The sequence below is a fragment of the Camelus ferus genome, chromosome 7, assembly GCF_009834535.1.
Source record: "Camelus ferus isolate YT-003-E chromosome 7, BCGSAC_Cfer_1.0, whole genome shotgun sequence".
NCBI lineage: Eukaryota > Metazoa > Chordata > Mammalia > Artiodactyla > Camelidae > Camelus > Camelus ferus.
The window spans coordinates 5786072-5810882 of NC_045702.1; the positions used below are offsets into that span (position 1 = coordinate 5786072).

The following is a 24811-nucleotide window of genomic DNA, read 5'->3' on the forward strand; positions in this document are numbered from 1 at the left end:
AATAACAAAAATAAATAAATAAATAAACAACCCAAACCAAAAATGAGCAGAAGACCTAAACAAACCTTTCTCTAGTGAAGATATACAGATGGCCAATAGGCACATGAAAAAATGCTCAATATCCCTAACTATTAGAGAAATGCAAGTCAATACTACAATGAAGTATCACCTCACACCAGTCAGAATGGCCATCATTCGAAAGTCCACAAACAATAAATGCTGGAGAAGGTGTGGTGAAAGGGAGCCCTCCTATATTGTTGGTGGGAATGTAGTTTGATGTAGCCATTATGGAATACAGTAGGGAGATTTCTTAAGAAACTAAAAATAGACTTAACATAAGATTCAGCAATCCCACTCCTGGACATTAATCTGGAGGGAATTCTGATTTGAAAAGATACATGCACACCAATGTTCATAGCAAAACTATTTACAATAGCTAAGATATGAAAGCAACAAAGTGTCCATTGACAGATGAATGGATAAAGAAGTTTTATATACAATGGAATACTACAGAGCCATAAAACAGAATAAAATAATGCCATTTGCAGTGACATGGATGGACCTGGAGATTGTCATACTAAGTGAAGTAAGCCAGAAAGACAAAGACAAATACCCTATGATGTCACTTATATGTGGAATCTAAAAAAATGATACAAGTGAACTTATTTACAAAACAGAAACAGATTGATAGACATAGAAAAAAAAAACTTATGGTTACCAGGGAAAAAAGGGAGGGTGGGTGGAGAGATAAATTGGGAGTTTGGGATTAGCAGATACACACTAATGTATATAAAATAGATAAACAGCAAGTTCCTACTGCATAGCACAGGGAACTGTATTCAATACCTTGTAATAACCTATTGAAATACCTTGAAATAACCTAGTGAAAAAGAGTATGAAAAGGAATATATATGTATAACTGAATCACTGTGCTGTACACCAGAAATTAACACAACATTGTAAACCGACTATCCTTCTATAAAAAAAGAATTGGCGCATGTGATTATGGAGCTGATAAGTCCCAGGCTGGAGGGTCAGCAGACTGGAGACCCTGGAGAGCCAGTGGCATAGCTCCCATCTGAAGACTCAGGATGACCCCGTGTGACAGTTCAAGTCCAAAGCCCTTGTGTGGAGAGAAAATACATAAAGGAAGGAGGAGTTAGATGAGGCCGAGATACAGTGAATATCTGTGATGTTAGGGAAGGCATGGGATACCTGCAGGAAGTGGCCAATTCTCCAAAAAAGGGAGGAAATCGGTAAAAAATCATTCCCCTGGCACAAAATTTTCTGAAAGATCTGTTGCTTTGTTTTAAGCCTCTAAGTTCTAGTTGTCCTACTTTAGGATAAAAAGAACAATATGCGTGTTCTGTTTTTTCTTGTTGATGTTACCACGGCTGCTGACAAAATGCAACCAGCACAGCTCTCTGACTCGGCGGGGGTGGCGGGGGGAGGTGCCTAGCCCGGGTGTTCCCACCGCTTCCTGTTCCCTCCACCTCACAGCTGACAGTCGCTCTTCAAGGCCAGTTCTTGAGCTGAGCCTTCAGCTCACATTTTGCTCCAAAAATGGAAGCACTGTCCTCTATGTATTCAGCTGCCTGGAGCACTGTAAGCTGTCTCTTCCGTTCAGGGTCCCCGGTAGCCTGCAAGGCATCACCTCTGCAAGGAGAAACCAAGAGCTCGCGAGAATGCGGGCCCCGAGGAAACAGGAAACATGGCCGTTCTTCCTGCCCAACAGGCAGCAGGGTGGTAAGTCCAGTGTGTGGTGGAACTGTGTGTGTGTGTGTCATGTTTAGATGTGTATTGTGTGGGTGATGTGGGTGGTGTGTTTGTATGTACGTATGTCTGTGTGTGTGTAGATGTGTTTTCTGTGTCTGTTCTGTTTGTGTGTGTGGTAGATTTGTTTATATGTGTGTACGTTTGTGAGTGTATGTGTGTGAGTGGCATATGTGTCTTGTGTTTTTGTGTGTGTGCTGTGTATATATGTGTTTGTGTGTTGATGAGCATATATGTGTGCTATGTTTGAGTATATGCGTGTTGATGTGTGTTGTGTATATATGTGTATATTGTTTGTGTGTCTTTGTACGTTTGTGAGTGTATGTGTGTGAGTGGTGTACGTTATGTTTGTGTTATGTTTCTGTGTACGTGTTTATTGTGAGTATATTTGTGTGAGTGGTGTATGTGTTTATGTTTGTATGTGTGTGTGTATGTTGGTGAGCATATGTGTGTGTTATGTTTGTGAGTATATGTGTGTGTCATGTTTGTGAGTCTGTGTGTTGTGTATATCTGTGTATGCTATTTGTGTGTGTGTACGTTTGTGAGTGTATGTGTGTAAGTGGTGTGTGTTGTGTTTGTGTATGTGTGTTTGTGTATTCATATATTTGTGAGTGTGTGTGTGAGTGTGTGTTTGAGGTACAATAGAAAGAGCCAGGACTAAAAAGTCAGGAGAACCTTGTCCCCTTTCTGCTTTGCCTCAAACTCTCTGCTTACTCTTGGGCAAGATGCTTCTGTGAGTTTCACTTTTATCCCGAGAAACCTCACAAGGGTGATGTGTCCCCTCTGCGGTCCATGTTGGAGACAGAAACATGTGGAGCGTGGCAAACACGTGTCACTGTTGGTGGGGAGGCCCAAAGAGCTGGGGTGGAGCACAGGGCCCGCGGATTTCACTCCCCAGGTGCCTCACACACCCTTCCCTGGTCCTGGCCCCGCCTCTACCTTCAGTTACACGTGCCTTCTCTCTAAAGGAGGGATGAGGTTTCACTGGTGAAGGACTCCCTCAGTTTCTATCAAGGATGTAAGGGAGCCAAGGACAAAGAGATTGAGGGTCTACAGTTTGTAGAGACAGAAGCCCCTTTGAGAGGTAAAACCCTGCATCCTTATAAGAATGTTGCTAATCAGGTCTGGGTGAAGATGTTCACTTGGTGGGTCACTCTCTTTCCCTGGGAAGTCCCCAGACTTACTGGGCTGGGCCATGGGTTAGAGCTGACAGTACTGAGCCCACAGACCTGCAGCCACTCTGCCTTCCCCCGCCAGCCCTGGGATCTGGCCAGGACTGCTGTGGGTGGCCAGGTTACCAGAGAGCCATAGATACTGTAGTGATGGGAATGCTGGGTCTATGGAGCGCCCCCACCCCTGCCCTCGTAGTTAGGCTTCCCTTCAACCCACAGCCTTCATCTGTGGCCAAGCATCTAACTGTGAATGTCTCTGAGTCCCAGAAAAACAGTCGTGGGGCCCTGCGATTCCCTCCCTAGAGGGAAAAGATCTCAGGGTCGTTCAGTTCAGGCCCAGGGTTTCCACTTCCAGGGACACTGTGGCCATCCTAGTCAGTGGCCGTGGAGATGAGTACAGAGGTCCCCTGGCTCCCAGCAGGCCTGGGCTCCACACGGAGAGGAAGCCTATGTGCTGCTGTCGTCTCCTCCTTGCCCAGCTCTCGCCTCCATGATCATCACTGCCAGGCTCTCCTACAGATCATTCTGGCCCCAAGAGCCCCTCACCAGCCCCACCAGCACCTTCCTGCTCACACCCTCCCAGCACGTCGGGCCCTGCTCCCGGGACAGTCTGTTGGGGTATGTGTCTCCTCCTCCCAGAATTGCTCCAAAATGGAGACCCCAGTGCAGGGGGAGAGAGGGGGGAAACAGGGTCCCTGAAGGAGGTAGAGGGCATCTCAAACCTTCCTTCCCACACCCAGTCTGCTTCCCACCAAACCAATACAAACAACTTCCTTTTGACAAGAGAACGGCCAAGTCAGGTGCCTCTTAAAACTGGGTGGAAAAATCAGTGAAACATATTCTTTTTTTCTAGATGGAGGAAGGAGAATACAAACTGATTCTCCAGGAGAATCTTGGAGCAGTGCTGTCTCTGGATCCCACACAAGATGTGTCCGGAGGTAGAATGTGAACTTGAGAGAAGCGTGGCCAAGAGAGGCTGTCCAGGGGACATATGAGGGGCACATGGGGCATTGGGAGAGGCAGCGGGGGTCCCACCTGGTAGATGTGCCCACCTGGGCAGCCATCAGAGGGCATTTGGGGGTGGCCTCTCTTCACCCCAGCCAGATAGGAGGGAAGAGCCCCCTGTAGGTGCAGAGAGCACCAACAGCCCCTTCACTGAGTCTCAGGAAGAACGTGGCAAGATGACACCCCAGCCAGAGGTTGGAAGCCAGACAGATCCCTGTGTAGGAGTCAGGTGGCTCAGGTGTAAGAGCCCTCAGGGTCACAAGGGCTGCAAGTCTTTAGCAAACATACAGGGTGTGCTACAGTGCCCGCAGGACTGGGCTCCATCTTCCCAGGTGACTCCTTTCCCCCCCAAAGCTGTTGCATCAGGACCCAGGGGCTTAACTTTTATGGGCTCAACTCTAACCTGGGGAGACAGAATTTAGGAATTTTGGAATGCTGGAAATCTATCCACTTTCCTGGCCAGAAGAATGTATGTGTGATTCAGCACAAATGATTTACTATATGAACTTCAATGGCCTGATCCAGTGAGAATCATATTAATTAGCTGCATAGGAAAATTATAGTGCAATTGCTGACAACTATTTGCCCTTTTGGGCAGCATTCAAGGTTTAATATTACTTTAAAAATCCTCTTTAGGGCTCAAGGGATGTATTTGGCTTTAAAGTTGAGTGATAGGAGTCCTTTAGGCTTGTCCAGATGGGAGACCACTGTCTTCGTCCAGCTTTGCACTGGAGGGAGGAGATGAACCTTTCACCTTCCCTGCTTTTGTGAAACTCCCACCCGTTCACTCCAATTCCTTTCAAGCCACCTGGGGGAAGCTGGAGTGAGCTGATACTATCCAGTCACAATTGGTTGAGGGGTCAGCCAGCTGATGCAGAAAGGTAGCAAGAACATGTCGTTGCCAGGGAGATACAGAAGAAGGCAGTGCCAATCCTGCCTTCAGGAAGCTGAGGGCTCTGTCACTGAGACACATCAGTGTCTTCAACGTGGAACAGACTTGGAAACCAGCTAGAATTTGGCACTTCTCTAGATGCTCTGGGTCTGGGGACCTGCAAGGCCAGGAGAAAGGAGTTCTCTTCCTGCCTCTCCAGCCCCAGTCATACCTAAAAATCTGGGCACTGTGTTTCTCAGTATTAGACAGGCATGACCAAGTCTTCTCTGAGCTGGTGGTTCTGATACTCTGCTGGGTGAGAATGTCCAGCCCAAATTTCAAGAGTGTCATTTAAGAATGTGACCCCAGTATACTTCTGTGCTGTGGAGCTGGAGGGCTGTCTAAAAAGGCCCCATCCTCACAACACTCCCATTTGGGAAAATTGACATGGGGTGATGTGGTCGATCATGTCAGGGAGAGGACAGACACGGAGGCTGCGTCTTTACAATCTCACCACTCTTACTGAGAAGGGTCTCCAATCAGTAGGTGAATAGCTCAGGGTCCCTATGCAGGATGGGATGATTCCCATGTGGATGAGAACAGGTGACCCTGAGAATATGGTTCAAAACCTAAACATAAAATGTGGTCTTCCACCATATGACCCAGCAGTTCCAAAAAAATTGAAAGCAGAGACTCAAGCAGGCATTACACAAATGTATGCTAAGTTTCATAGCAGTGTTATTCACTATAGCAAAAAGGTGGAAGCAACCCAAATGTCCATATAGATGAATAAACAAAATATGGTCTATACCTACAATGGAATATTATTCATTCTGAAAAAGGAAGGAAATTCTGATACTTCCTACAACATGGATGAACCTTGAAAATATTATGCTAAGTGAAATAAGCCAGACACAAAAGGGTAAATATTGCCTGATTCCACTTATATGAGGTACCTGGAATAGTCAAACACACGGAGACAGAAAGTAGAATAGTGGTTATCAGGTGTTAGGGGAAGGGAGGAATGGGGATTGAGTGTTTGATGGGTACAGGGCTTCAGTTTGGGAAGATGAAAAATTCTTGAGATTTATAGTGATGATGATTGCACCACCATGTAAGTGTACTTAATGCTCGTGAATTGTACACCTAAAATGATTAAAATGTTAAATTGTATGTTATGTATATTCTACCATAATAAAAAAAGAAAGGAAAGGAGGAGGGGGGGAGAGACGGGGGGAAGAGGGAAAGAGAAAGAAAGAAAGAAAGGAAGGAAGGGAAAGGAAGGGAGGGAGGGAGGGAGGGAGCAAAGGAGGGAGGAAGGAAGTGAATCCAGGGCAGGTCCCGGGGCTTCCTCTCTCCTGTCCTCACCATGACAGTCTGCCCCTGATGAGGCTAAAGTGGATGTCTGGGCTCTAACCCCAGTCCCCCACCTTCTCTCGGTGCTTCTAGGTTTGAGGGAGGATGAACAGACTCCACAGAGGCTGAGGCTGATCCTGGTAGGGAAATCCGGAAGTGGGAAAAGTGCAACAGGAAATAGCATCCTTGGCCGGAAAGAATTCGAGTCCAAACTCAGTGCTAGACCGGTGACCCAGGAGGTCCAGCGGGGGCGCCGAGCGTGGGCTGGGAGGGAGCTTGAGGTCATCGACACTCCCGACATTCTGTCCCCTGGGGTGGCGCCGCAAGTGGCCAATCAGGGCATCTGCGAAGCCATTGCCTTCTCCTCCCCGGGGCCCCACGCGGTGCTCCTGGTGATACAGCTGGGCTCGTTCACGGAGGAGGATCAGAATGTGGTCCTGCGCCTCCAGGAGGTCTTCGGGAAGGGCGTCATGGCCCACACCATCCTGGTGTTCACGCGGAAGGAAGATCTGGACGGTGACTCACTGGGAGAGTACCTGCGAGAGACCGATAACCGGAAACTTGCCAAGCTGGACTTGAATTGTGAGCGGCGACACTGTGGCTTCAACAACAAGGCAGAGGGGGCGGAGCAGGAGGCCCAGCTAAAGGAGCTCATGGTGGAAATCGATGCAGTCCTGTGGGAAAATGGTGGCCATTATTACAGCAACAAGGCTTACCATTACTCCCAGCAAAACATTTAGGGCAAAGAAGAGCAGGAAAGGGAGGACATCCAGGCGCCCGGCTTTGAGGAAGGGCTCATTGAGGAGTCCCAGCTATAAGCACTGCACCAAATCCAGAAGGACTCTGAGGATGCTCACAGACAGCTCCTGGAGAAGACACCCATCTGAGCATGTGCTGGACTTCAGCGAGGGTTGGCTGCTTCCTGCCGGCCTCCCTCCAACCCAGTCCGGCTTCCAGACCCTCTCTTGCTCTCCATCCCATGGGTCCCCGACCATCCCAGACTCCAAGTCAGTGTCTGGTGTGGCAAGAGGGGTGTGGGCTCCACAGTTCCTGGGTCCTTCATCACACCTTCCAGAAGACATGGGCCCTCTCCTCAACCCCCTTCCCCTCCAACCTCACATCTCATTGGCGTTACATCTCTGTACAAGATTACTGAGAGAACCGAAGCTTCTGGAGGACATGCTTGTGCCTCATTTGTCCATGTAACCCTCACAGCATCCTGGCTGCTGGAGTCACTGGTTAAATGTTGAGATAGCAAATCATGGTGGGATGTTGACCAGTCAATTCTGCATCTCTTGGGCTGTGTCCTTGCCCCCAGTGGGGGCAGGCCTGAGGACTTTTAAAGTATGCTGTGTGTGGTGGGTCAGAACATAGCAGTGGCTTTGTGACATATGGGACAGGACAGGTGCTGGGCTAGGGAGGAGGAAGTAAGTAGAAACAGGGAAGTGGTAGAAGGAGCAGCCCTTTTATTTATTCACTGTGGAAAGAAGCCACCCAGTCTCAGCAAGCAAGCCCTGTGGGAGCCTCCTGGCAGGATGCTGAGCAGAAGGGGGCAGGCCTGATCAAGAAAGTGGAGCCTAGACCTGACATCAGGACATGGAGGCCCAGGGAGGTGCCACGTGGCTTGGGCAGAGGAGAAGCACTTCCCTGAAGCAGGCTCGGACTAGGTTATACACCTGTCACTCCTGCCTCGTGATGCTGGCCCTCTGATGTTAGAGAGCAGAGGTGATTTTCAGCCCTGCCTCTGCCTTACCTGCAGCCCCTTCCCGTCTCCCTTGAGAGTGGGGAGAAAGAGTGGGTGGGATTTGTCTGTAACTGGGTCCCACCGCAAGGCATCTTGGGATATAGAATGGAGGGAAGCAGAGAAAAAAAGGGAGGTTGCAGAGGAAGCAGGTGAATGGTTTAAACATCTAAGGGAGCAGCCTACTGGGCTGATGGGGAGAAGCCTGCAACATGTGGGTGTCTTTCTGGAGAGTTGATGGTTCTGAGGAAGTGAAATGGGACAGGAGAAGAGAGCAGCACGTTGGTCTGGCTCTGGTCTCTGATGGGTGCCATCTGTCTGCACAGGGAGACTGATGCATCTCAGACGCACTTCAGTTTCTTTGAGGTTCAGGATGCTCCTGGGGCATCTGACCAATAATGGAAACAGAGTAGGAGAAAACAGGAGGGAAATTGCCTCCCAGTGTAGCCACCTTTTCCTTCCTTCAAGCTGTGCAGCAGAGGGGTGGGAAGTGGAGGTGAGGGTGGCGTTGCTGGAGAACCATCAGAAATCAGAGGATGCAGCCTCAGGTCTCCCATAATCTGGATGCTCATCAGCTGATGAGAGATTCTCTTTAATCAAGCAGCCAATCTGGAGACCATGGCACCCATGTTCTCCAGACACAGCAGACTCCTAAGAAAGCTTAAGCATTTCTTATGCTAAAAGATTCAGAAAAGTGTCTCAAGGCAGAACAGAACTTATTTTGGTTATGCTATCTTAAATAGCCTCTGTGCCAGACCATTCATTTATTAAGTAGGTGATCCATTTCCTGCTGAACTGCAACACAACATTTATCATATGTTAAATTTTCATATTCCCTAAGATCCAATTCAGGATTTTCAATTCTGTTCTTGTCTTCCTAATTTTCTACTCCTGTATGAATAAAATATTGATTTGATTACAGTGGCTTTGATTATAATATGACACACCAATTCCCTCCTCAGTCAACATGTTTATATTTCCTTTGTTATTCTCAGGCAGTTATTCTTCTATGTGAAAATTAAAGTCACTTGTTTAATTTTCAAAAAATAATCTTATCGGTATTCCAGTTGGAATTGTCTTACACTCGTGTATTAAATTTGGGAGACCTGGAAGCAGGTAAGACAGAGTACTGTGTGATATCACTTAGATGTGGAATCTAAAAAAGTCAAACCTGTTTTAAAAAAAATAGCAGAGTAAAACGGTGGTTATCAGGAGATGCGGGGATGGGAGGATAAGACTGACCGTGTTTAAGGGTACAAACTTGTAAAGAGTACTAAATAAGCCACAGAGCTCTAAGGTACAGTATATTGAATGTAGGCAATAATGTGAGTATGTAATATGATAAATATTGTTCCAACAGCAACCATATTACAATATATAAATTTACCTAAGTAATACCATTTACATTTTAAATTTACACTTCAAATTTATCCCATTATAAGAAAAAGAAAAAGTTACATTAAAAATCTAAAACATAAAACATTGGGAGAGTTGGTAAATATTTCAAGGTTAAGTGAATCAAGGCTATCTTTTTTTCTAAGTGAATAGATTCATAACTTCAGAGCTATTGATGTAAAAGCTAAAATTGTTTGCATTTCCATTAGGATAAAAAGATAAATGTCTTTAATTTAGGTATTACTATTTTACCTCTGTTAGCTTAATTGATTTCATAATAGAAAATACAAGCATTTGACCAAATGATACCCATTCAGTGACTCTTAACTGGCAAGTCACTCAAAACCGTCTTTTGTTAAAAGTTCTAAAAGAATTGTTTTTAATTATATCAGACATGGGGTTTTCTCTCTTACTAGAAATCAGGGAAGATGCCTCCCACAACATTTCTGGGGGAAGAATAGACATCGTTCCACACCATTACTCCCTCAACATCAGAGAACAGGGAGGGCAAGTGTAGGTATGTTCTGGAAATTCCATGGTCTGTATACCAGTAAGAAAGAAGTGGTTTGGGTGGGGGGTGTGCAAGGGGAGGAGACAGGATTGTCTTGGCCAAAGCTGAAAATTGTCAAAGTGAAAATTGTCCAAAAATATCTCTGCACTGGAGCAAAGCATGAAAAGCAGGGATCTGGACAATCTGCAGTGCCCAGTGAGTACACGGCTACTTTTTCTTTGGTGGGTCAAAGCAGTGGGTAAAAACTTCAAGGAAGGTTTCCAGCTCCCAATTCTCCTGTAATAACATTCATAAACTATGTAGAAAATACAAAATAATGAAAAATTTAAAACAACTGTTTGAAGATATTGAGAAGTAACCAAATACAGTCCGACACCATAGGGAAATTGACCCTTAACATGAGGGTACCACACTGCTGCCACATTTATGTGACCTTCCCCCTGAGAGTGTTTTCCTGTCCTGCGGACACAGAAGTAGCACTCAAGCAGAAATTCACAGTGATCTGAGAGTAAGAGAATGGAGTTTGAGGGCAGCCAGAGCAGCTAAAAACTGGAGTGGAACTCCCCGAAAGAGTCACCGAGGGAGTGGGCAGCTTTAGAAATTCTGTATATAAATTCCCTTCAAATCTTTGGCTGACCCATGAACTGCAATTTCTAAAGAGTCCAGGGGAAATTTTTTCTAGAAAAAAGGCTGGAAGGCTAATTAGAGGTGTCTGCGGTTGTGGGCAGCAGCAAAGGCAGAATTGGAGATTCCATTTCTCCAAATATTCTACTGAAATACCAACAGGAGTGAAAATCACACCATGACCAAGGGACTTTCCGTCAAAGAGGAGCAAGACTGGGAAAGTCCCTTGCTAACGACATCTAAAACCAAGCTTTCCCATGTTCAAAGGGATTTGCAGTAATTTAAATGCCTGCTTGAACAAACTCAACTACAATATCCGTAAACTATTAAAAATTCTTCTTTTCTAACATAAGCTATAAAATTTCCCTCTATGCACGTTTATCTAAATGGCACACATTTTTGTGTATTCTGTTTTCATTATTCAATCTACAGTATTTTCCATATTCTTTGTGTTGTCTTTTATCATTCATGGATTATTTAGAAGTATGTGTTTAATTTCCAAGTATTTGAGGATTTTCTAGAAATTGCAGTATCCGATATAGTAGCCACCAGCCACATGTGGTTATTGAGCACTTGAAATGTAGCTGGGGAACCTGAGAAACTGAATTTTAAATTTTATTTAATAATAATCAGTTTTTAGTAAATTGAAAAACTGAAGCACTGTAAAATATTTTACCATGAAACACAGCTTTCTTGTTTGGGTAGAAATACATTTCACTCTAATTGTTGTATCACATATTATTGCTGTATTGCCAGGTAGATTTTGATCACTTTTATTCTTTATAGCACAAGAACATAAGCACATCATTGATCTAGTCAGTGTCAATAGATTGATTCCATTTGAATAATCTTTCTAGTGGAGTGACATAATACTTTTATTTGAATACTTTGTGTAGACAGTGTGAGTTACAGTGACACATATCTACATAGTAGTTGGTTACTAAGTACTGATTATTATTTTTTATAATATAATTAAGTTAATTTTTAGTTTAAAAATAAGTATGGACAAAATTTTAACTTTAAAATGAAGGCACGATTTGCAGCAACAGGGACGGACCTGGAGATTATCATTCTAAGTGAAGTAAGTCAGAAAGAGAAAGAAAAATATATGATATCACTCATATGTGGAATCTAAAAGGAAAAAAAGAGAGCTAGAGAAGGGGGAGGGAATAGCTCAAGTGGCAGAGCACATGCTTAATGTTCACAAGGTCCTGGATTCAATCCTCAGTACTTCCTCTAAAAATAAATAAATAAATAAACCTAGTTACCTCCCCTTCTGCCCCCACCAAAACAACATAAAAAATAAAAGACACAAATGAACTTATTTACAAGACAGACTCACAGACATAGAAAACAAATTTATGGTTACCAGAAGGAAAGAGGGTGAGAAGGGATAAACTGAGAATTCGAGATTTGCAGATACTAACTTCTATATATAAAACAGATAAACAACAAGTTTCTTCTGCATAGCACAGGGAATTATATTCAATATCTTGTAGTAACCTATAATGAAAAAGAATATGAAAATGAATATATGTATGTATATGTATGACTGAAACACTAGGCTGTACACCAGAAATTGACACAAACATTGTAAACTGACTATACTTCAATTTAAAAAAACTTAAGAAACTAAAATGAAGGCATGATACTGATGCAGAATGAATGGAGATAAGCAGGTACTAAACAAGAACAAGGGAGAGAAAGAGACACTGGAAGAAGATATGGTACAACATTTATGATGAATGGCAATAGTAATTTGCTGTAATGCAGCAGAACCAAAAAAAAAAAAAAAAAAAAAAAGCTGTTAGGTATTTCAGCATTTTTCAGCAAATACATAGGGAGTTTGATAAAATACTTCCTCTCAACAATCAAAAGCAGAGGTGACAAAACTAGTAACTGATGCCAGAATTAAATATCCAGCAAAAAACTGTAAATAACTTTTAACAGGATTTGAGCTTGCTAATTTGGGCCAGCTATAAAATAGCTTGAATTATTGCATTAAAAAAAAAAAAAACACTTTTAGTTGAAGGGATGGTAAAAAAAAATTTTTTTTAACTTTGGTTATGGAAAGTTTTGTTGCCAATTTTTAAGAAAAAACTAAAAATTTTAAAGTATACAAAACATGAAAGACCTTCCATTAGGCACCAATTGCCCAGAAAAGACAAGAGACCTTTTTAATAATACCAAAATTCATTGATTTAAAGTTTGAAAATTTGAAAGTATTTTTCTTTAGAGCTATATAAGGAGTGTGATTTAAGACACAATCCAGAGGGGCCAAGATGGCGGAGTAGAAGGATGCTCATAGCTCACCCTCTCCCACAAATACACCAAAACTCACATCCACGGACCCACCCAGGCAACCAGAGCACTTGCTGAACTCCAACAGAACATCACCCTCTTCAAAAGACAAAGACGCCATGAATCTGCTAGGAGAAAAGAAAAAAAAAAAAGAAGAAGAAAAAGCAAAACAGTGTGGGACTGGTCCCGCAGGAAGGGAGAGGCAAAGGAGGAATGGCGCTTGTTCACTGAATCTCCACCTCTCAAACAGAGAGGCCAGCGGGACAGAGGGGAAACCTCTGAGGCTCAGATCTGCAAGGAGCACACACCTTGACTGACAGAACTGAGTTAAACAGGTACAAAGGGTCCCAGCGACACCCAGCCTGAAATGTGAGCCAGCAGCTGTGGCCCGGGACTGGCTGCCTAAGCCAGGCAGAGGACTGGGGCACCTACACTGAGGCAGCCCCAGGGGACTGCAGGGTGCTATGCCGTGGCTGGGAGGAGATACAGAGCAGAACAACCTGGGTCCCCCATAAACTACGAAAGAAGCAAAGCAACACTGCTGGTGTGCCCTGGGGGGAGGGGCGCCATAGTCTTTGTCTCCTCAGACACACGGCACCATTACTGGCACTTCTCACAAGAAGAGAGGTGGGGCGCAGCCACAGCCACCGTATCTTCCTGTGCGCAGTGCCCGGGCGGGGGCAGGGCTGAGACCTGAATCTGCTCCCAGGGGCTCCACAACCTCCTAGGCAGGACTTAGACTTGTTTACAGCCCAAGGCAGAGAGAATCTTTCTGCCCTGGAACCTCAGAGAACTCGCACTGCCAAGACAAACAAGGAGCTGGGTTTTGGCACAGAGCAGGGAGGGGCTGTTATGCAATGTTCCCCGAGACCGCCAACGGAGCACCTGCCCGAGGCGGAGCAGGCAGCTGCACAGAGCAGCAGAATGACTTGCGCTGGGAGACAGCTGGTGGCCACTCGCCATCCTGGCAGGAGCGCAGCACCTGACCATGGTGCTGGGAGGGGGCACAATCTGCCCGCCTACCTTCCCCGAACTCAGAATCTGACTGCGGCATTGGGAGGGGGAGTAACCTGCCCACCCACTGGGTAGGAGTTCAGCACCTGATCCAGTGTTGGCAGGGGGCGCGATCTGCTAGCTGACAGGCGCTGGGAGTAACACAGACAAGGGGGCCAACGGAGGGCATCTGGAAATAGCAAGCTGAGTTCATGAAACAAGGTTAAGACAGAAAGGCCTCTCAATATAATCATTCAGAGCACGCTGTCTCCAGAACACATCCCACCCTCCTTTTTTTCTTTTTTAATGTCTGTTCTATTTTCTATTACATTTTTAATTTTTACTTTTTAAACAATTGTATATGTCTACAGTTTTAATCCCTTTTAAATTTTTCTTTTAAAATATTTTTATTTTTATTACTTTAAAACATCCACCTCATTTCATTTTTATTTCTCTTGGTTTGATCTCCTGTTATTGATTATACACAGGTTTTAAATATTGTTTTCTGATTTTTTCCTCCTTTTTAAAAAGGTTTTTAAAAGATCTCAAATCAATTGCTATTCTGTTTCAATGTGCTCTTCTATTATTGATTATACACTGTTTTCAAACATTTTTTTCTCCATTCTTTTAAAATACTCTCTCTCTCTCTTTTTTAAGTTTGATTCTTGCATGGGCTTTAGATAGATAAATAAATAAACTCCTTAAGGACCACAATAGATAACTGATACATCTTAAACCACAGTGACAGAGAGATATGAGGAATATGAAGAAGCAGAGAAAACACTCCCAATTAAAAGAGCAAGAGAAATCCCCTAGAAGCATGATCAATGAAATAAACATTGATGTCCTACCAGATCTAGATTTCAAAAAAGGAGTGATCAAAGTACTGAAGGAACTAAAAGAGATAGTGTTTAGAGATATAAAAATATGTCAAAAATGAAATTGAAGCTATAAAGAAGAACCAAGTAGAATTAGTAAACTCATTTGCTGAGATGAGAGCTGATCTAAAGGCTGTACAAGCAGGCTAGATAATGCAGTGGAACGAATAACTGACCTGGAAGACAGGACAACAGAAAGCACCCAATCAGAACAGCTGAGAGAAAAACAAGTAAAAAACAATGAAAAGAATATAAGGGACCTATGGGATAATATAAAGCATGCCAATCTATGCATAATAGGGGTTCCAGAAGGGGAAGAAAGAACAAAGGAGATTGAAAACGTATGTAAAGAAATCATGACTGAAAACTACCCAAACCTAAAAAGGAATCAGATATCCAAGTACAGGAAGCTCAGAGGGTCCCAAACAGGAAGAACCCAAACAGACCCACACCAAGACATATCATAATCAAGATGGCCAGAGTCAAGGATAAAGAAATGATCCTAAAGGCAGCAAGAGAAAAACAAAGAGTGAGTTACAAGGGAACCCTCATAAGGCTCTCAGCTGATTTCTCTACATAAACACTACAGGCCAGAAGGGAGTGGCAAGATATATTCAAAGTCCTGAATGAAAAACAGATGCAGCCTAGGATACTCTATCCAGCAAGGCTATCCTTTAGAATAGAAGGAGAGATAAAGAATTTCACAAGCAAGCAAATACTAGAAGAGTTAAGCAACACTAAACCCATGCTAAAAGAAATATTGAAAGGTCTACTCTAAATAGAAAAGAAGCAGGATGCTACAGAAATGAGAAACTCATAACTGGAAAGGTGATAACTACCATGAGTTACAAATAGAATAAACATGAAATTGTAAGGAAGACATCTAAATCATTAAGAGTGGGAGAGGGAAGAAAGAAAATATAGAGGGTTTTTTAAAAAAATATTTTGTTCTCGGTAGGATGGGTTTGAGATTATATTACTACCTGTTTAAAACAAACAGTTATAGTAATGGGTTAATAGACTTACAAAAACGGGTAACCACAAGCCAAAAACTTACAAGTGAGTCACAAAAACTAAATAAAATCCAAGATAATACAAAGGAAAATTACCAAGCCACAAAAGGAAGAAGAAAGGAACACAAAGGAAATACCAAATCAACTTCAAAAATAAGGTCAAAATGGTAATAAACACACATTTATCATTAATTACTGTAAATGTTAATGGACTAAATGCTCCAGTCAAAAGACATAGCATTGCAGACTGGATAATAAAGCAAGAACCTTCAATATGCTGCATACAAGAGACCCACATATACAGACACATATACATTGAGAGTGAAAGGATGGAAAAGGATATTGCATGCAGATGGAAAAGCCAAAAAAGCAGGTGTAGCAGTACTGATTTCAGACAAAATAGACTTTAAAACAAAGGCCATAAAGAAAGATAAAGAAGAACATTTTATAACGATTAAAGGAGTACTACAAGATGAGGATATTACACTCATTAATACATATGCAGCCAATATAGGAGCACCTAAGTACATAAAACAATTACTAACAGAGACAAAGGGGGAAATTGATGGGAATACAATCATTGTCAGAGATTTTAACACTGCATTAACATCACAGGACAGATCTTCAAGACAGAAAGTAAATAAGGCAACAGAGAAATTAAATGATACAATAGAAAAATTAGATTTGGTGGATATTTTCAGAGCATTATACCCCCCAAAAATAGGATGTACATTCCTTTCAAGTGCACATGGAACATTTTTTAGGATTGATCATGTACTTGGGCACAAAAGAAGCCTCAACAATTTTTAGAAGATAGAAATTATCTCAAGCATCTTTACTGACCACAATGCCATGAAACTAGAAATCAACTACAGAGAAACAGAGGGAAAAAAAAAAAAAAAAGGGAAAGCATGGAGATTTAACCACATGTTATTAAAAAATCAATGGGTCAAGGATGAAATCAAAGTTGAAATTAAAAAATACCTTGAGACAAATGAAAATGAAAACAACCACACAAAATTTATGGGATGCAGCAAAGGCAGTGCTAAGAGGGGAGTTTATAGCGATACATGCCTTCCTCAACAAAGAAGAACAATTTCAAATAAACAATCTAACCCACTAACTAAAAGAATTAGGAAAAGAAGAGCAAAAAAACCCCAAAAGGCAGCAGAAGGAAGGAAATAATAAAGATCAGGGAGGAAATAAATAAAATAAAAATTTTTTAAAAATAGAAAAAATCAATCAAACCGACAGCTGGTTTTTTTTGAAAAAGTAAAAAAAATGAACAAACCTCTCACCAAACTCACAAAGAAGAAGAAGGAGAGAGCACAAATAAGCAAAATAAGAAATGAAAATGGAGAAATTACAACCAATAAAATAGAAATACAGAATATCATATAAGAATATTATGAAAGACTATATGGAACCAAAATGGATAACCTAGAGGAGATGGACAAGTTTCTGGGAACATACTGTCCACCAAGACTGAACCAAGAAGAAACTGACCACTTGAAGAAATCGATCACTAGAAATTAAATCAAATTAGCAATAAAAAAAACCTCCCTACAAATAAAAGTCCAGGACCAGATGGCTTCACTGGGGAATTCTACCAAACATACAAAGAAGAACTCATACCCACCCTTCTCAAACTCTTCCAGAAGATTGAAATGGAGGGAATACTCCCAAACTCATTCTATGAAGCCACCATCACCCTGATACCCAAATCAAGCAAAGACACTACCAAAAAAGAGAATAACAGACCAATATCACTGATGAACATAGATGCAAAAATCCTCACCAAAATATTAGCAAATAGAATCCAACAGCACATAAAAAAGATTATACATCATGACCAAATGGGGTTCATCCTAGGGACCCAAGGGTGGTTCAACACATGCAAATCAATCAATGTAATACATCACATCAACAAGAGAAAGGACAAAAACCACATGATCATCTCAATAGATGCAGAAAAAGCATTTGATAAAATTCAACACCCATTTATGATATAAACTCTCATTGAAGTGGGTACAGAGGGATCATATCTCAACATAATAAAAGCTATATATGACAAACCTACAACCAGCACAGTACTCAATGGTGAAAAACTCAAAAGCTTCCCACTAAAATCTGGGACAAGACAAGGATGCCCACTATCACCACTTCTATTCAACATAGTCTTGGAAGACCTAGCCACAGCACTCAGGCAAGAGAGAGAAATAAAAGGGATCCAAATTGGAAAAGAAGAGGTAAAAGTGTCACTATATGCTGATGACATGTTACTATATCTAGAAAACCCTAAAAGGTCCACACAGAAACTACTAGAGCTGATTAAAGAATTCAGCAAGGTAGCAGGTTACAAGATTAATGTTCAAAAATCAGTTGCATTTCTTTACACTAATGATGAATCAACAGAAAAAGAAAATAAAGAAATAATCCCCTTTAAAATAGCACCCAAAGTAATAAAATACCTAGGAATAAATATAACCAAGGAAGTGAAAAACTTATACAAGGGAAACTATAAAACACTGATGAAGGAAATTAAAGAAGACTTAAAAAAGTGGAAAGATAGCCCATGCTCCTGGATTGGAAGAATCAATATTGTTAAAATGGTCACATTGCCCAAGGCAATCTACAGATTTAATACAATTCCTATCAAATTACCCAGCACAGATTTCACAGAACTAGAACAAATCAAAATAAAATTTATATGGAACCACAAAAGACCTAGAATTGCCAAAGCATTACTGAAGAAAAAGAAAGAGGCTGGAGGAATAACTCTCCCAGACTTCAGACAATACTATAGAGCTACGGTCATCAAGACAGCATGGTATTGGTACAAAAACAGACATATAGACCAATGGAACAGAACAGAGAGCCCAGAAATGAACCCACAAATTTTGGTCAACTGATCTTCGACAAAGGAGGCAAGAATATACAATGGAATAAAGACAGTCTCTTCAGCAAATGGTGTTGGGAAAACTGGACAGCAGCATGTAAATCAATGAAGCTAGAACACTCTCTTACACCATACACAAAAATCAACTCAAAATAAATCAAAGACTTAAACATAAGACAAGATACAATAAACCTCCTAGAAGAAAATACAGGCAAAACATCTCATATACATCTCAAAAATGTTCTCCTAGAACAGTCCACTCAAGCAATAGAAACGAAAGTAAGAATAAACAAATGGTACCTAATGAAAATTACAAGCTTCTGCACAGCAAAGGAAACCATAAGTAAAACAGAAAGACAGCCTATGGAATGGGAGAAAATTTGTGCAAATGAAACCGACAAAGGCTTGATCTCCAGAATATATAAGCAGCTCACACGACTTAATAAGAAAAAAACAAACCCAATCCAAAAATGGGCAGAAGACCTAAACAAGCAATTCTCTAAGGAAGGCATTCAAATGATCAATAGGCATATGAAAAAATGCTCAATATCACTAATTATCAGAGAAATGCAAATCAAAACTACAATGAGATATCACCTCAAACCAGTAAGAATGGCCATCATCCAAAAGTGCACAGATGACAAATGCTGGAGAGACTGTGGAGAAAAGGGAACCCTTCTACAGTGCTGGTGGGAATGGAGTTTGGTGCAGCCACTATGGAAAACAGTATGGAGATTCCTCAAAAGACTAGGAATAGACTTACAGTATAACCCAGGAATCCCACTCCTGGGCATATATCCAGAAGGAACCCTACTTCAGGATGACACCTGCACCTCAGTGTTCATAGCAGCACTATTTACAATAGCCAAGACGTGGAAACAGCCTAAATGTCCATCAACAGATGACTGGATAAAGAAGTGGTATATTTATACAACGGAATACTGCTCAGCCATAAAAAACAACAACATAACGCTATTTGCAGCAACATGGATGCTCCTGGAGGATGTCATTCTAAGTGAAGTAAGCCAGAAAGAGTAAGAAAAATACCACATGAGATCACTCATATGTGGAATCTAAAAAAAAAAAATCATAAATACAAAACAGAAACAGACTCATAGACATAGAATACAAACTTGTGGTTCCCAAAGGGGGCAGGGGGTGGGAAGGGATAGACTGGGATTTCAAAATGTAGAAGAGATAAACAAGATTATACTGTATAGCGCAGGGAAGTATGTACAAGATCTTATGGTAGCTCACAGCGAAAAAAAAATGTGACAATGAATATATGTATGTTCATGTAGAACTGAAAAATTGTGCTCTACACTGGAATTTGACACAACATTGTAAAATGACTATAACTCAATTTAAAAATGTTAAAAAAATAAGACACAATCCAAGTAATATTTTGAGTGTCTTAAAGTATTCTCAAATCTATGAAAAGATGTTTTAAACTCAGGATAAAAAAACAGATTAATGGTACAGAAATTAAAAAAAAATTTTTATTGAAGTGTAGTCGATTTACAATGTTAGTTTCACGTGTACAGCAATTTTTTTTTTTTATGTTTAGTGACCAACTCTTCTTTGTTTTAAAAAATTTTTCTTTTTTGTTAATTTTCTTTGATGGCAGGGTAACTAGGTTTATTTATTTTTAATGGAGGTAACTGGGGATTGAACCCAGAATGGGTTCAGTGCTAAGCATGCACTCTACCACTGAGCTATACCCTCCCCACCAAATATTTTTAAACCTTTTAAACCTATCAGATGAGAATTTTCATAGACATTTGGCACAAACCCCTCCGGATGGAAGCACACGCAATAGTCTTCAGCGTCACACTCATACTCTGTGCCCCAGAATTTCTGGACCATGCTCTCTTCCACTTCTGGATTCTGCCTTTCTTTTGCCTTGATTGTTTCCAGAAACATTTCATCTCCCTCCACTTATACAGAGTATCTGATTAGGAAAATGGAAGCCAATCTAGGTATTAAAAGTAGGACATACTTTTAATCCAGGGAATGAGAGATTTGCCCAGGCCTGGGAAGCTGGGTGATTTCCAGGAGCCATCAGCTGTGAATCACATTGCTGTCTTCACGCAGCGGTACTCCTTGTCGTCCCCGTTCCAAATCTCACAAGAGTGCATCTCTTCTGCAGATTCTAAGCTGGACTTGTCAGGAAAGGGCTAGTGTTGGTCCAGTCTCTTTCCCTGTGATGCAGAGAACACAGAGAAAGAATCAGTGGTGCAAGTTTACAACAGAGAACTCAGCACAGCTGAAGGATTCATATGGAAGGATTCACCTTATGTCTTACCTTCTTATGGAAACATTTCCCATCTCATCAAGACAACAAATAGGAGTTACACCAGTTTGATGATGTGTATGCCTTGGACAAAGAATTAAAATATTACTTGAATTTTCATTACTTGTTGCCCCAGTATACTGACATATACCACCACAGTAGTCGGTGGCAGCGAATTCTTCCTCCTTCACTGCTGTGTACCAAGTTCTTGCCACACATGAGGCACTCACTAAGTACGTTTTCACTCTGCCCTTTGGGGAATTGGTAAGACTTGGCTGAAGCTACATTTCCCCAGCATGGAGAGCCCAAAATCTTTCTTGTTCTTTTTTGGGAATTTCCAGGGCTTCCTTCCTCAGGCTTCCCAATACTTCCTAAATTGTACACCACAGTTCTCTCATGTAGACTTGAAATTCAGTTCTTTAGCTGGCTTTTGCAATAAATACATATTCTAAGCATTTTGTAGGCTTTACTAGAGATTTTGAAAGTCACAGGGTGGGGTCACCTAAGCAGCACTTTGCCCCATTACTCCAAGTTGACTGTCCTCCTCTGGCTCGGAAAGAAGTGTTTGTCCCTCCATAACCCAGGACTGAGAAACTCTGGGGTGACACCTCGTCAATTCTCTCCCTCTCACAAAGGCAGAGGGATTGATCTGTTTGGGGATGTTAGCATGCTGGGAGAGCCTGACACCCATTAGACCATTTCCTGCTATTCTTTTCATTTTCAGAAACAGGAAACAAACTGCAATCTCTCCCTTTTGGCTTACTGTGACCAGATATGACTAACGCTTTTGGTTCCTTGTTTCATTCTATAAACAGACCGAAGTTCTCCTTCTGGCTGTCCAGCAAGTCTTCGCTTTTTGGTTTCATCTTCTCAGACTGACTCTTTGATAGTCGAGTGGCCTCCTTCTGCATAACTAACTCTTTTTCATTCAGGGAGGAGAAGGAAGACTCCTAGCTGTGGTTTCTGGTCCCTGCTGTGGTCTCCACTTCATCTTTACTAAGAAGTCCTAGAGTTTTGGTAAAAATATGGCATTTTGCCTTATTTGGTTCAGCTTTTTGTGTGTATAATTTTCCTTCAGAATACGGGTGGGGAGAAGGATCTTTGGCACTCTGGATCTAGCTGGTAACATTTGGAGCAGGAGAAATGCCTTGAAAATGATTGAAGTGACTTCCTCTCTTCCTTTTTTCCCCCAAACACAGTATATTTGCTCCTATGTAGTCAAATGTCAAAGTACCACCCCAGACTAATGGCATCAATAACCCCAGGGAATTTGCTAGGAACGCAAATTCTCAGGCCTACTGACTCAGAAACCTTATATTTTAAAAAGCCTTCCAGGTGGCTCTGATGCATACTAATACTTCACAAAATACAGAACCAAACCTGAATACCCATATCCTAATATTAAATAAAGTTAATAGAATTTTTGTCAAAAGATGACAGCCTTGTAAACCTGGATGTTTCCTTTAGAATGGATTGTCTATATTTTATCACTTCCCCGATTTGCATAAAAAGACTCAGGTCCAGTCACTAGGCAATAACATTTTATACACTGGAAGTCCAGCTAATAAGAGATGGAAACATCCCTTCTTCTTATAGGGGAGAGGAAACAGAGGAAGGCAGAGGGATAAAGCAATCAGATATGTGTCCTAAATTTTGTTTCTCCAGGTTTAGGAAACAAGAGGTATATTAGATAATTAAGTTCTGGTCACTTCTTCAGCTGTGATCTGGGAAGTGCCCTCTGCGAAAAACCTTTTAAACATGGACATCACCCTATGTTGGCCTTTTTTCAAGAATCCAAACCTCTTCCATTTCTATCTGGTTTTGGTTGCTCCCCAGTCCTTTTCAGTATTTGATTCTTTGTAGTTTATCCAAAGTTTATCTGTAGGATATTTAGTATGTTACAAGCCTGTTACTTCTGGAACCTGACTCGAGTCTTGGGGTTTTATTTTCTTGTCCTTTCCTTGGTTTGTGTTTAGAATGATTTGAAAGTTTGGTTGGGGGTATTGTCAAGGGAATTCACTAGTGGGGTGGGAGCAAGGTCACTCTAGAGCGAGGTATAGAGCAAATTCACCCCAGCTGCACGTGGCGTGGGCTGCTGGTCATCTGCTGACTAGCATCTGCCTCCTCTTCCTCACTAACAAAACTACAATTTTGTCTATAACAACAATGGACTCATGTGAAGTACTAAGTTGCACCGTGTTTCTTGCAGCCAGGGTAACCATACAAGAGGTAGTGGCAAAAATCCTGTGGAGATTTCTGGGTTGGCTTTGCTTTTGTAATTTAAGTGCCATTCTGTCTTCCTGCTTGTTTCTATGTTCTTTCCACCACAATTCAGACCTGAGGCTGAAGGTCAAGTGGCCATCTTGCCACACTGAGGACAACAGTTACTTGCAAAGAATGATGGGAGAAAAAAATAGCAAGTTCTTTGGATAGTTACATCGTCTCTGGACTCATCAGCTGTAAACTCCTTGTTGTATCAAAATTGAGCCCTTTGTTAAGCCGCTTTGGTGAAGTTCTCTTACGTGCAGTCAAACATACTCTCTAGGTGATATTCCAGGGCTGATTGAGAGTCACTGCCAGACCAGCCATAGGGAATTTAGACCATCAGGAGCTGAGCTATGAGGATGTCAGCCAAGGAGCCCCTCAAAGGGCACAGTCTGGAGTGAGAAATCAGCTCACTTCGTGAGATTACACCAGCTCGCGGGCTTTCTTGTTGGAGGCCAGTGGGAATTCAGAGACCTGACAGACATGGGCTATCACCCAACAACTAGAGGAGACAGAGGCCAAGGCTTGGAGACCTCATCGTCCTCCAGAAACCACATCATGTAAGTCATCCATCCCCCACTGAAGGAAAGGAACACGATGGTTGAGGGGTCCCAAAGTCACCAAAGTGGAGACACTGGACACTATCTGTGGGACTCTTCAACAGATCAGACTGGGCTGGTTTTTAAACAAGAGTAAACTTTTAGTTATATATTTCCCCTAGAAGTAATGTATGGGATTTACGAAAGATTATAAAATTATAGACAAATTAAACGTGGACATTTTTTCTTTATGTCCTATATATAGCATATGTTTAGTTTTGACACATAAGCTGTTTCCAGTGAATTCCACATTGTTCCACAGGAAGCAATTGACTTATAGTCTCAGGGGACTCATTTCCACAAGCTTGTTCAAAGCATTTTGTCTACAAAGGCAACTATTACCGCAAGAGGAATCAAAAGTAAAGTTAAAAATTTCCTTGTCTCACTCTCCTTTCTTACAAATCCTGTATTAGAGATATGATGCTTAAGAAAATCTATACACCATATAACACAGTAATCTTGTTTATGAAGCAAAAACTACAGAAAATGCAAGGACATATTGATTAAAATACCCTAATAATAGAAGACTTTAATATACTGTTGTCAGAAAAGACATACCAAGTAGACCAAAAATAAGTAAGGAAGGAGAAGACCATTCCTTTGTTATAAGAATTAACAAAGTGAAGAAAGTAGCTCTCATGGGTATATAGAGAATACACTCTCTTTGCATAAGAACAGAATACATCCTTTTGCAGATGCTCATGAAACATTCACAAAATTGATCAACTATTAATAAAAGTTAGCAAACATCAGTGAGTTCCATAAAGTAGAAGTATTACAAAAAACACTTTCTGATCACAATGTGATAAAGCCAGAAGTTATTTTTGGGAAAAAAAGTCCTTCCATCTGGAAATTAAAACACTTCTATTAAACAACTTTTGTTGAAAAGAAAAATATAAGCTGACACTTCAGGATTTCTTAAAAATCATACTAATGAAAACACTAAATATCAGAAGCCATAGGATTCATATAAAGAAGTGATCAGAGGAAAATGCATTGCACAAAAGACTGTCAATAAAAATAAAAGAATGAAAACAAATTAGGTTCTCATTTCAAAAAACTGGCAAAAGTACAATAATTAAAGCAAAAGAAAGCACAAGTATGAAAGACAAAAATTAATGT

At 41.5% G+C, this 24811-nt stretch overlaps 2 protein-coding genes across 3 annotated transcripts in view; one reads left to right on the plus strand and one right to left on the minus strand.

The window, feature by feature from the left end:
- The first annotated feature begins 1390 nt into the window (after positions 1–1390).
- GIMAP6 (GTPase, IMAP family member 6) lies at positions 1391–8965 on the plus strand. 2 transcript variants are annotated; one of them, XM_032483165.1, is made up of 4 exons: positions 1471–1746; positions 3367–3563; positions 3799–3883; positions 6271–8965. In XM_032483165.1, the coding sequence occupies exons 1-4, from the start codon at positions 1686–1688 to the stop codon at positions 6915–6917; spliced, it is 990 nt and encodes a 329-aa protein (XP_032339056.1). In that variant the 5' UTR covers positions 1471–1685; the 3' UTR covers positions 6918–8965. The 2 variants fall into 2 exon arrangements, 1 of the variants encoding a protein (XP_032339056.1); XR_004321229.1 differs by lacking the exons at positions 3367–3563; positions 6271–8965 and having other exon boundaries at positions 1391–1746; positions 3799–5673.
- Positions 6713–24811, minus strand: part of LOC102507638 (GTPase IMAP family member 7) — a 43721-nt gene continuing 25622 nt past the window's right edge. The window contains exons 4-5 of the transcript XR_004321234.1: positions 20532–20733; positions 6713–6851 (exon numbers count right to left, since the gene is read on the minus strand). The gene's annotated coding sequence lies outside the window, so the exon portion shown is untranslated. The remainder of the gene's footprint in view (positions 6852–20531; positions 20734–24811) is intronic.

Bases quoted from the DNA above. Each gene is read 5' to 3' on its own strand.
- GIMAP6 (XM_032483165.1), top strand. From the start codon at position 1,686: ATGCGGGCCCCGAGGAAACAGGAAACATGGCCGTTCTTCCTGCCCAAC. The intron at 1,747-3,366 runs GTAAGTCCAGTG...GGCTCCCAGCAG, and splicing joins GCCCAACAGGCAGCAGGGTG to GCCTGGGCTCCACACGGAGA. The intron at 3,884-6,270 runs GTAGAATGTGAA...CGGTGCTTCTAG, and splicing joins CACACAAGATGTGTCCGGAG to GTTTGAGGGAGGATGAACAG.